The 12,129-nt window shown below is 54.4% G+C and overlaps 1 protein-coding gene across 1 annotated transcript in view; it reads left to right on the forward strand.

The window, feature by feature from the left end:
* Window positions 1-11,088, forward strand: part of LOC144951638 (uncharacterized) — a 37,861-nt gene extending 26,773 nt beyond the window's left edge. The window contains exons 13-15 of the mRNA XM_078881928.1: window positions 4,002-4,216; window positions 4,940-5,193; window positions 7,883-11,088. Coding sequence (XP_078738054.1) covers window positions 4,002-4,216; window positions 4,940-5,193; window positions 7,883-7,950 — 537 coding nt within the window. The 3' untranslated portion in view covers window positions 7,951-11,088. The remainder of the gene's footprint in view (window positions 1-4,001; window positions 4,217-4,939; window positions 5,194-7,882) is intronic.
* The last annotated feature ends 1,041 nt before the right edge of the window (window positions 11,089-12,129 follow it).

Here is a 12,129-nt window from a genome sequence, read left to right on the forward strand (position 1 = left end):
TCGTGGGGCCCACCGTTCACCTCCGACCGTGGCACACCGGAGGTCGTTGGGTCAGATTCCCCGCGGGCCCCCCCCCCCCCTCAGCTTCTGGACTCTCACTCTCGCCTCCCGCGTCGCTTGTCGGCGTGCGAGCACGGACACGCGGCTCGGGTTTCCCTTTCTCCCCCGCGCCCACCACCACCACCCCTCCCCCGGTGCTTCTAAAAGGAGTCCCGGTCCCAGCGCTCCGATCAGCTGCTGCTCTCATGCCCCCCACACCACCACTGACTTCCCCCCGCAGCCGCCACGCGTCTCGAGCCATGTCCCGTCCCCCCCCCCCACCTTCACTGCCACCTTCAGAAGTTGCCCGTTTTCTTCTGTACCCCCACCACCCAGCCTTACTCGCTCAACCGCTCACTCACCCTCTCACGCAATCACTCGGCCATTCACTCGCCCGCTCGATCGCCCGCTCGATCACCCGCTCACTCCCTCACTTAGTCGCTCACTCAGCCCCCCACTCACCCGCTCACCCGCTCACTCACCCACTCACTCACTCAGCCGCTCACTCCCTCACTTAGTCGTTCACTCAGCCGCTCACTCACCCACTCACGCAATCACTCGGCCATTCACTTGCCCGCTCGATCGCCCGCTCGATCACCCGCTCACTCACGCACCCCCTCACTCAGCCGCTCACTCACTCACCCACTCACTCACCCGCTCACTCACCCGCTCACTCACGCACACACGCACTCACTCACTCGCCCACTCGCTCACTCGCCCAACCGCCCGCTCACTTGCCTTCTACCCCTCCATCTCCTTCCAAAATCCACCCCCCCCCACCTTCCTCCTCCCAGCGCCGAAAATAGAATGGAGGGAGGTGCTCGAGGGATAGTGTGTTACATCAGCCCCCATTGTGGGGGGCTCCGCTCCCGTTACGTCAGCCCCCATTGTGGGGGGCTCCGCTCCCGTTACATCAGCGCCCATTGTGGGGGGCTCCGCTCCCGTTACATCAGCGCCCATTGTGGGGGGCTCCGCTCCCGTTACATCAGCGCCCATTGTGGGGGGCTCCGCTCCCGTTACATCAGCGCCCATTGTGGGGGGCTCCGCTCCCGTTACATCAGCGCCCATTGTGGGGGGCTCCGCTCCCGTTACATCAGCGCCCATTGTGGGGGGCTCCGCTCCCGTTACATCAGCGCCCATTGTGGGGGGCTCCGCTCCCGTTACATCAGCGCCCATTGTGGGGGGCTCCGCTCCCGTTACATCAGCGCCCATTGTGGGGGGCTCCGCTCCCGTTACATCAGCGCCCATTGTGGGGGGCTCCGCTCCCGTTACATCAGCCCCCATTGTGGGGGGCTCCGCTCCCGTTACATCAGCGCCCATTGTGGGGGGCTCCGCTCCCGTTACATCAGCGCCCATTGTGGGGGGCTCCGCTCCCGTTACATCAGCCCCCATTGTGGGGGGCTCCGCTCCCGTTACATCAGCCCCCAAGGTGGGGGGCTCCGCTTCCGTTACATCAGCCCCCATTGTGGGGGGCTCTGCTCCCGTTACATCAGCCCCCATTGTGGGGGGCTCCGCTCCCGTTACATCAGCCCCCATTGTGGGGGGCTCCGCTCCCGTTACATCAGCGCCCATTGTGGGGGGCTCCGCTCCCGTTACATCAGCGCCCATTGTGGGGGGCTCCGCTCCCGTTACGTCAGCGCCCATTGTGGGGGGCTCCGCTCCCGTTACGTCAGCGCCCATTGTGGGGGGCTCCGCTCCCGTTACGTCAGCCCCCATTGTGGGGGGCTCCGCTCCCGTTACATCAGCGCCCATTGTGGGGGGCTCCGCTCCCGTTACATCAGCGCCCATTGTGGGGGGCTCCGCTCCCGTTACGTCAGCCCCCATTGTGGGGGGCTCCGCTCCCGTTACATCAGCGCCCATTGTGGGGGGCTCCGCTCCCGTTACATCAGCGCCCATTGTGGGGGGCTCCGCTCCCGTTACATCAGCGCCCATTGTGGGGGGCTCCGCTCCCGTTACATCAGCGCCCATTGTGGGGGGCTCCGCTCCCGTTACATCAGCGCCCATTGTGGGGGGCTCCGCTCCCGTTACATCAGCGCCCATTGTGGGGGGCTCCGCTCCCGTTACATCAGCGCCCATTGTGGGGGGCTCCGCTCCCGTTACGTCAGCCCCCATTGGGGGGCTCCACTCCCCCGCTCCGATTTTTTGCCGCTTTTCGTTTTTATTTAGCGCTCGGGCCGCGATCGTTGTGGTTTTATTCCGCCCGTGAAAAATGTCGGTGTTTGTTCCGTGGCTGACGGTGGAGTCGGGGGGGGGGGGGGAGTAGGGGGGGCAGGTGGCTGTGTGGGGGGCCGTGGGGGGCTAGTTCGTCGCTTTTGTCTGCGACCGCCGTCTGTGGTTTTCCCCGCGTCCAGTCGATGACCATTCCGGGGGGGGGGGGGGGGGGGGGGGGCAGGAGGTGGGGGGAGGTAGTGGTTTGATTTAAACTCTACACTAAATGATGTTTTATTTTACTTTAAGGCCCCCACTGAGCTACCTAACTCTTTTTCAGAATGGGACCTGGCCGTCACGTGATAGCTCAACGGAAGTGGCTTATCATCGCGGCCAATTACTGTTAACGCGTGATGATGCGTTGATTCTAAAATGTGGAGGGGAAAAAAACCGGAGGACCCGGAGAAAAATCCACGCGACCACGGGGAGCGAGAGAGAGACACGCAAACTCCAAATATACAGCAGGTTTTTTATTTAAAACTTTCGTGACTGCAAGGATTCATGTTCTTGGTTCTTTCGGTAAAGTCACGTAGAAGGGAAACAATAAAATAATAAAAATATAAAAAATACAATTCTCACGACGTTTCGACTGCAACACAAGCAATCATCATCAGGTGTGAAAAACACAGCTGTGTCGTGAGAATTTAATTGTTTTATATTTTTATTATTTTATTTCCCTTCCACGTGACTTTACCGAAAGAACCAAGAATATACAGCTGGTGTCCAGGTCGGGATCAAACCCACGACCTCCTGCATACCAGGCGAGGTCATTTAAATCTCACCACCGTGGCGTCCCTTTGCGAATGCGCTCTGGGTCCCCGCCTCGTCTTCCTAGCCCCTGATGTTTGTATGATTCCGTCCCGTCTCGTTTTGTTCCGTCCCGTCGTTGTCTTCCAAATGTGGACCGTGACGCCAGATGCCCAACCCGCTCTTCTCGCGTTTGGGACCCGCCGTGAGCCAAGAAGTTGGTCGTGGCCAAGCGCACGACCGCAGAGTTAGCCGGGGCGGCCTGCCGGATTCGAACCTCTGCGACGACACGAGCGCCGCTGGGCCCTGTGTTCAACCGTTCATCGCACAAATGAATTGACAGACGCGTCGATGACAGCCAAAACATCTCCAGTGATTTTTGTCACACGAATGTATCTTCGAGTTTCGTTTGTGTTTTGTGTGCGTGTGTGTGGGTCGCCCCCGAGTTCTATTCCCGCTCACGGCCAATGACAGTGGCGAATATCTGAACCGTTCCTGGGCCTCCCCCAGGGTCTGTTAAGGCTATTTGGGGGCTCTTTGTCGTGTGTGGCGGGCGGTGGCGCAGTGGTTAACGCCACTCCATTTCGTTCCCGGCGACCCGAGTTTACAATCCCGCTCACACGGCCAACACCAGCGACGATTACTTGAACCGGTCCCATGCCCTCCGCCTCACCCCACTAGGTCGGCTCGACCTCAAACGAGTCCGCGAAGGCTTCACGGGGGATCCTTTTGTTTCTAGATTTGAAGCTTTCGTGACTGCAAGGATTCATATTCTTAGGTTTTATCGGTAAAGTCACGTAGGTAAAAAAGTAAAATAAAAAATAAAATAAAAATCACGACGTTTCGGAGGCAACACAAGCTTCCGTCTTCAGGTGGAACCGTCACAGCACGAGAGCTGTATCAAGTGATTAAATTTTTTTACCTACGTGACTTTACCGAAAAAAACCTAAGAATATGGATCCTTTTGTTGTCTCTGTGTGTGCGCGCGCACGTGTATGGCTCGGCAGTGCAAGAAGCTGCACACGCTCGAATGCCCGGAGTTCCGCCGCACGGGCAGCTGCCAGCGTGGGCAGCGGTGCCGCCTGCTCCACCGGGCAGCCGGCACGAGCAGGCCCGCCCGGCCGCCGGCCGGAGGGACGACGGTGGGGACTGCGGCGGCGGCGACGGCGGCGGCAGCAGCAGTGGCGACGGTGGCGGCTGGGCAGCTCAGAGGGACGCGCGGGTGAGCCGGGGTCGCGGCTGGAACGGCCAGTGTCGCAGCTTGGGCGGGCCGGGGTTCGAGACGACAATCGCTGGGCAGGCGGTTTGCGTAAAATGTACGAGTGGCTTCGACATTCCAGTGTCTCATCAGCGGCAGAGTCAGGCTGTGCTGCTTTAACCAATGACGACGAACTGCCCAGATGTTTGTTGGCAAGAACCCCCTCTTTTTGTCCTAGTTTGACACAAAACTACAAAATGAAATGATCGTATTTTTAGGTTTTTTCGGTAAAGTCACGTAGGTAAAAATTTTTAATTTAAATTAATAAAAGTGAAATAAAAATAAAATAAAAATCACGACGTTTCGGAGGCAACACAAGCTTCCAGCTAGCTGTATCAGCTATCGTGCTGTGACGGTTCCACCTGAAGTCGGAAGCTTGTGTTGCCTCCGAAACGTCGTGATTTTTATTTTATTTTACTTTTATTATTTTAATTTTTTACCTACGTGACTTTACCGAAAAACCTAAGAATATGAATCCTTGCAGTCACGAAAGCCTCAAATCTAGAATGAAATGATTGTTTAAGAGTCGACGATAATACGAATTACAAGTAAAATAAGCACGACAATATGAATGTAACTTAACATTTCTGTTGGTGTCAGTGTTTCTTGAAGCCCTTTAATGGCAATGGCGATGACGGCGATTCCTATAATGTAATCTCTCGATCATCGTTTGTTCGTTTGTGACAGAGCCGAGCGACCGGGACGCAGCGCCCGCGCCACGGAGAGCGGGGCGTTGCAACGACGATCGGCCGCCACCACCGCCACCACCGCCGCCACCACCGCCACCACCGCCACCACCGCCACCACCGGCATCGTGACCAATGACGACGGCAGTGGTGACGATGCCGCGCGGGGGAAGCCGAGGCAGCTGCCGTCGTTCATCGCGCTCGGCGGCGGCGAGCCGGCAGAGGACAGCGCGACGGTGTCGCCGCGGAAGGCCGGTGAGAGACACACGGGGCGGGGGGGGTGGTGGCAGGGACGGGGTCACGGGGTCACGATGCCTCGAGTCATCGTGGGTTTGACGGAATTCCTCGTCGAGCCGACGCGGGACGGAACTTTAGCGTAATGCTGCCGCTCAGGAAGGCCTCGAAGCTGATTTGCAGACCGGGCGAGTTGATGAAACAGTAAACATAAGCTATTTTTTTATATTACCAGGTAAGGTCTTGCTGAGCCACCACCGAGCCGGTGATTGCGAGCTCTGCTACGCTCTGCGAGAGCTCACGCCTTCCGTAGCGTTTCCCGACGCGCGCCGCTCGTCTCGTGCATAGTCCGGAGAGCGAGGAAGCCGTTGGCTGACCGGCTGGTTGGCTGACCAGCCGGTTGGCTGCCCGGTGGGCTGGCCGGTTAGCTGGCCGGCTAACCGATTGGCTGGCTGGCCGGCCAGTCGGCGGAGCCCTTGAAAGTGCGCTAGTGCGGCCACTCAAATCTCCAGGGCTGAGGCTTCAACCCGCCCACGGGTCCAACCCGGATGAATGTCACACGAGGAGCGTGTGCCGCGCGATCGTGGGGGGAGGTTGATGACTTTGTGACGGAGAGACGGAGAGAGAGTGGGCGGAGAGAGAGCGCTCCGGTTTGTCACGGCCGCCCCCCCCCTCCCCGCCGCCTACCCCACTGCGCCCGGCGGCATCGATGAGGTGTCCCTTTCTCAGCCCTCCCACCCCCCGCCGACTCCCATCACCCACAGCCCCAACCACGCGCGTTTCCAATTGACGCGCGCTCGTGTTTTGCGCAATGGAAAAAATAATAGTTGTCCAGCGCGGGCAACCGAACACCGTGTGCGTTGGGCGGAGCTGCTTGCTGTGAAGCTGTTGTGGGAAACCGCCGGAGTTGAGTGTGGCGACCCCCACTCCGAATCCCTCTGCCCAACCCGGGGACCCCCTCACGCCCACCTCCGTGCCGCTCACTTCTGCCCGCTCATCGCCACTCTCCCTTCTCCTCCGGTCTTCCTCGCAGAAGCAGCATTAGCAGCACAGCGGCTTTCGGCTTGGCCACGGAACAAAGACGGTCACGAATGATGCAAGAGTGATCACCGCCGTTCCGCTACGAAATGTCACGTCTCTCCTGTGTGGCTTCTGCAAGAGGTTGATCCCGTTTTTTGCACAGGATTTACCCAAGAACCCCACAGCTCGCATAAACCAACGTCAAGAGAACTCCGCTCATCGGCAGCAGCGGCCAGCGGCTTTTGGCTCAGTCGTCGAACAAAGGCTGTGGTCACCGCATCGCGCGGCGCTATCAGATGCGCTCCTGCGGCCGTCTGGAACGCTCTTCACATTTTAGGAAGCATCTGGAGCAATGCAACTTTTAAATCGTCAGCTCGATTGAAAACGAATTTCTTGAAAAACTGCTTTTTGTGTCGAGTTTTTTTTGTACTGACCCACGCGCCCTCCGGTTGTCTACGTTAAGTGCAAAAGAAGTTCAACATTCAGTCATACACACCTCCTGCCCTGCGCGTCATGGGGATTGATTGAACGTACTTCACCACGCCGGTGCGTGCCGAGTCAGTGAAGTGAAGAGAGGAGAGGACCAAACCAAGGCCGCTTCGCTTGATCGGGAATTTAACTCGGGCCCCGCCGGCGGATTTCGTAGCCACCGCCGCGTGCCGTTCACGCCGCCCGTAGCCTCCCGGTCCGCGTGTCAGACAAATAACACTGGTCAACAAAAAAAAAAGCATTTTTTTCTGGCCTGGACTTTTCAGCTGTTTTAGACTAATTTCAGGGTGCTGATTCCAAATCTGATCTCAGATTTGCTCTATCACATCTCATTTTTATGCTATCGGCATACCCCATTTTCATTAATTTTACCCGAAATTAACTCTGTCACTTACGATTGCAAGTTGTTGCGAGTCAGTGACTGCTTTCGTGTTAAAATATGGTGCTGTATTTTTAGGATAGTGTGTTTATAATGTAATTTTATGTAGATATCCACATTTATTTAATACTTTTCTTCTGCAGTTTTTATTGAAAATGCAATATTTGATATCTCAAAAACCTGATGTGATAGACAAAAACCGATGCCAGATTTGGAATCAGCACCCCAAAATTACCTTAAACCCGTTGGAATACCTTATGCCAGACAAAGTGTGTTGACCAGTGCAATCATTGAATCCGGAAGCTGCCCAGTAGAATAGTCGCTCATACACGTGGGGATGGGGGGGCTTTCTCCGGATTTCTCTTCCTGCTAACAAAAATACTCTCCCCCCCCCCCCACATAAAGGGGAAGAACTTGGACAAACTTCCGAAAGCGATGGACATTTGCTAAAAAAATAAAATTCTTGGAAACTCTGTGAAAAAAATTCTGATTACGATAATTTGGCTGCCGCTGATGCTGTCGTGATGAATGTTACTGACCTCGCAGGCCAAGCAGGGCATTGACGATTTTTTGTTAACTCGTCCTAGGCCTCTCCCCTAGGTCGACTCGGCCTCAAATGATTACCTTGCGCGGTGTGTTAACATCGCCACTCGGGAGACAAAGGCGGCCGGGCGTGGTGCTGGCCACCCGCCCCCGTCGTGTGCCATGCCGGCCTTCGTCGGTGAAACTCGCCGATACCGCTTGCCCCAACACTGTGTTGAGGCTACACAGTGGGTGATCTTTATCTTGTGCGCGTGTGTGTGCGTGTGTCCCCGCGTGCAGGTGCGTCACTGCACATCAGACCGCGCCTGCCCGAAGTAAACCCCGCCGCCAAAGCCAACAAGAGCTAAAGTCTAAATCAATGGGTAGAGCCGCATTGAATTCGAGCAGCAACAAAATGCACGGGAGGTCTGCGGAATTTTTCGTGACATTTACATTCATGTTCAGTTACCCGCGCACGAAGGTTGCGTTTCTTTTCACGACACCAACAACAACAATAGGTAATTGTTCGGTCTGAACTGTGGGGGATGATTAACAGCGAGCGTATCATTTAGGCGGGGGTTAAGCCATGCGGCGACGGTTCGAGGGATGTTCCGCAAAACCGCTGGCCGCGCGTCGCAGCTGCTAGCGACCCCCGCCCCCCCCCCCCACTTCACGCCAGCCCACCTGGCGGTTCCTACCAGTATAAACGTGATAGATCTTCGTGGTTCTTTCGGTAAAGTCACGTAGAAGGGAAAGAACCAAGAAGATGAATCCCTGCAGTCACGAAAGCTTTAAATCGAATAATGTGATAGATGTCCTTCTTGGTTCTTTCGGTAAAGTCACGTAGAATGGAAATAATAAAATAATAAAAATAAAACATTAAATAAGTCTGTCTTCTCGACAGACCTGTTGTTCACTTGAGGACGGCTGCTTGCGTTGTGGCCGAAACGTCGTGAGAATTGTATTTTATTATGTTTTATTTTTATTATTTTATTATTTCCATTCTACGTGACTTTACCGAAAGAACCAAGAAGATGAATCCCTGCAGTCATGAAAGCTTTAAATCGAAAAATGTGATTCTTTTTCTTGGTTCTTTCGGTAAAGTCACGTAGAATGGAAATAATAAAATAATAAAAATAAAACAATTAAATAAGTCTGTCTTCTCAACAGACCTGTTCTTCACCTGAGGGACGGCTGCTTGCGTTGTGGCCGAAACGTCGTGAGAATTATTTTATTATGTTTTATTTTTATTATTTCCATTCTACGTGACTTTACCGAAAGAACCAAGAAGATGAATCCTTGCAGTCACGAAAGCTTTAAATCGAAAAATGTGATAGATGTTGTTCCGTTTGCATAATTACTTTAATCATCATTACAATTGGGCTCGTTTACCCCAGGAAAGCTATAAAGCAGCGCCGTCGCTGGAATTCAAACGGCGAACCTCTGCAAGGGGCGGCGAGCGCACTTCCCTCATCGTGACCCCCCAACTAGTGACGGCACCACGGTGGCGAGGAGATGTTTGCCACCTCGCCTGGTATACAGGAGATTGTGGGTCCGATCCTGACCTTGATGACGCCTGCTAAATATTTGTCGTTTGCGTCTCTCTCTCTCTCCCACCGTGGTCGCTTGGTTTTGTCTCCGCGTCCTCCGGTTTTTCCCTCCACGTTTGTCATCGCCAGCGCGCATTTAGAGTGTTCGGCCGCTATAAATGTCCACGTGATGATGATGGTGATGATCATCATCATCGTCGTAAGCCACTGTCGTTGAGCTGCTATAATAATAAGAGCGACGTCGCAGCTCAGTTGGCCTTGCCTGGTAAAATAAAATTGTAGGTTATCGTAAATAGTTTTTATAGCCATCGTCCCGTCGTCACCCCCATATAGTGACAATTCTCAGTAATCGTGGAAAGGGTCCGGAGGAGCCATTGATTTGTCACGCGATTATTTTTATATCCCTCGTTCTATACTTCCTCCCTCCCAGTGGGAATTTTTTTTCGCGCCCAAATTTCTCTGCTGTTGGCGTCACGAGAAATCTGCAGATCTCGTTGAGCAGAACGTCACCCTCGGGAGAACGCCACCGCAGAAGTGGATAGCGCAGAGCTACTTCTTCAAATGACCACTGGTCGACACAGAACTGCCCTTGGAAGCTAATGTCACAGATCTACCTTTTGAGAGTCCCCACTTCTTCAAGTGACCACTGGCCCACAGAGAACTGCCCGTGGAAGCTAATGTCACAGATCTACCTTTGAGAGACCCCACTTCTTCAAGTGACCACTCTGGCCCACAGAGAACTGCCCGTGGAAGCGGATGTCCCAGAGCTACCTCTGAGTCCCCGCTTCTTCAAATGACCACTGGTCGACGCAGAACTGCCCTTGGAAGCTAATGTCACAGATCTACCTTTGAGAGACCCCACTTCTTCAAGTGACCACTCTGGCCCACAGAGAACTGCCCGTGGAAGCGGTTGTCACGGAGCTACCTCTGAGTGCGGTTCGTTGCGTGACAGTCAAAGCGATCCTTTATATTGTTGTTGTCTTCGTGTTGTGTAACGTTGTGTACGCAATAGGTAACCGGCCAGGTGGCTCAGTGGCAGAGAAATTGGCTCGCGATCTGAACACTCGCCAGTTGAAATCCTGGTTGAGGGGCCAGTGCAGTTCTACGGGAACTGCTGATGGGTTTTTTTCTTTCGTTCCTCTCCATAACGCACAAAGTTCCGACCGCGCGTTACACACACACACGCACCGTTGCACGTTGTGTTGAAGGCCGCAAGTTCGAATCCTGATTGCTAGGGGTGGGGGTTGGCTAATCCCATCATCACCCCCAGCCCCATCCAGGAGGTGTGGGGGGGGCAGTCTTTAAAATTGGTAACTTTGTGAAGAAGCCAACAGCGTTTGATCTTTGGATGTCCTTACCCCTGTCGTAGGAATGTGGAATTTCCACCGCTAGCTCAAGCGGGCGACAGCGGTCATTTGAGCGACGAAATCGATTTTTTTAACTTCGACGCTTCAGCCTATAAGCCACGTTGCAGACCCTTCGAATCGGCATAATATGCGTTTGCTATCATTGCCATTGCTCAGAGCAAGGGTCACCTACTGGTTCACCTCCAGGTTTACCTACTGGGTCAACTACTTTTTAATCTACTGGTTCACCTACTGGGTTACCTACTGGGTCACCTAGGTCACCTGCTGGGTCACCTAGTAGGTCACCTGGTTCAACTACTGGTTCACTTACCGGCGTCACCTGATTCAGCTGCTGGAGGTCACCTGGTTTATCATCTGGGGTCATCTACCGGTTCACCCACTGGTGCGTCACCTGGGGTCACCTGGTTCGCCTACTGGGTCACCTGCTGGGTCACCTACTGAGTCACCTACTGAACCCTCCGTGCCGGGGCATGTAACTGTTGGCCCTCCTCTATCTTGGCCCTCGTTGTTTTATATATTTATATGTTGTTCGTTTAAGTAACAACGCGTCGCTCCATCCGAGTGGAACTTTGTCAATAAACGCTTTAGAATTAAAATGCCCCTTTTATTTTTACGGATCGTACGACGCGTCACCTCCCCCACCCCTCCACCTCCCTCCCAGCATGTAATAAAATCAAATAGCGTGTGTAGCGATGATGTATGTGGTTTGACAGGCAAGAGGAGACGCGGGATATGATAGCGTCTATTTTAACACGTCGCTGGCTTTCGCGACCAATGTCACCCACAATGCAGGTTCTTTGGGTTAGATCGCGTGAATATATAAATGTGTCGTTAAACCCGCCACCACCCGACACAGCCAACTGTGGTCAGGTTTGCTAAGTAAACAGAACGTGGCCAATTCGTCACTGGTACAGCAACACCGGTTGTGTGTTGGAAAGCAAAGCCACAACATTTACAATCTAATTGGCTGTGTGGTGGCGAATTTAACGACACATTTTTACGCGATCTAACCCTCCCCCCCCAAAAAAAAAAAAAACCCTCGTTACATGATGGAGACACCCACATCGTATTAATTATATCGAATGAACCGAAATCATTTAGGACACTTAGAGTTGGGGGGGGGGCAGCATTCCCGGTTGTAGGGGTTGGGGCTGGGAGGAGGGTTACGCCATCACTCGAGTGCGAAGAGACAAATAAAATGTTGGGGGGGGGGGGTGGGGCCCACACCCCAGCTGATGATGGAGTTGACTACACCACTGAGCTAACCCTGCGGGTGGAGGGGGTAGCGGGGGGTATGGGGGGTGGTGTCCGTTAACAATCTGTTTTCAAAGTCCTTAAGGTTCCTTCGACAAACCCCGTGAGACAAAAATCACCCACCACCCACCCACCCACCCCTGGACTTGCTGTGGCATGGCAGAGGCGCGCGTGGCTACGGGAAGAACGGCGCGGGGGGTTGTGGGGGCTTCTGTCAGCAGTGCCAAGCGCTGCGCTCACCCCCGGCTCTCAGCGGTGACGCATCGCACGGAAGACGAAGATGCCCCCCCCCCCCCCGTGTAACCTCTCCAACAGACAGGGGTCAAGTGCTGTTAATGAGCACCGGGCCTTCAGAGGTCGCAAACGGGTTTTGATT

This window comes from Lampetra fluviatilis, chromosome 63 (assembly GCF_964198595.1).
Source record: "Lampetra fluviatilis chromosome 63, kcLamFluv1.1, whole genome shotgun sequence".
In the NCBI taxonomy this organism is placed as follows: domain Eukaryota; kingdom Metazoa; phylum Chordata; class Hyperoartia; order Petromyzontiformes; family Petromyzontidae; genus Lampetra; species Lampetra fluviatilis.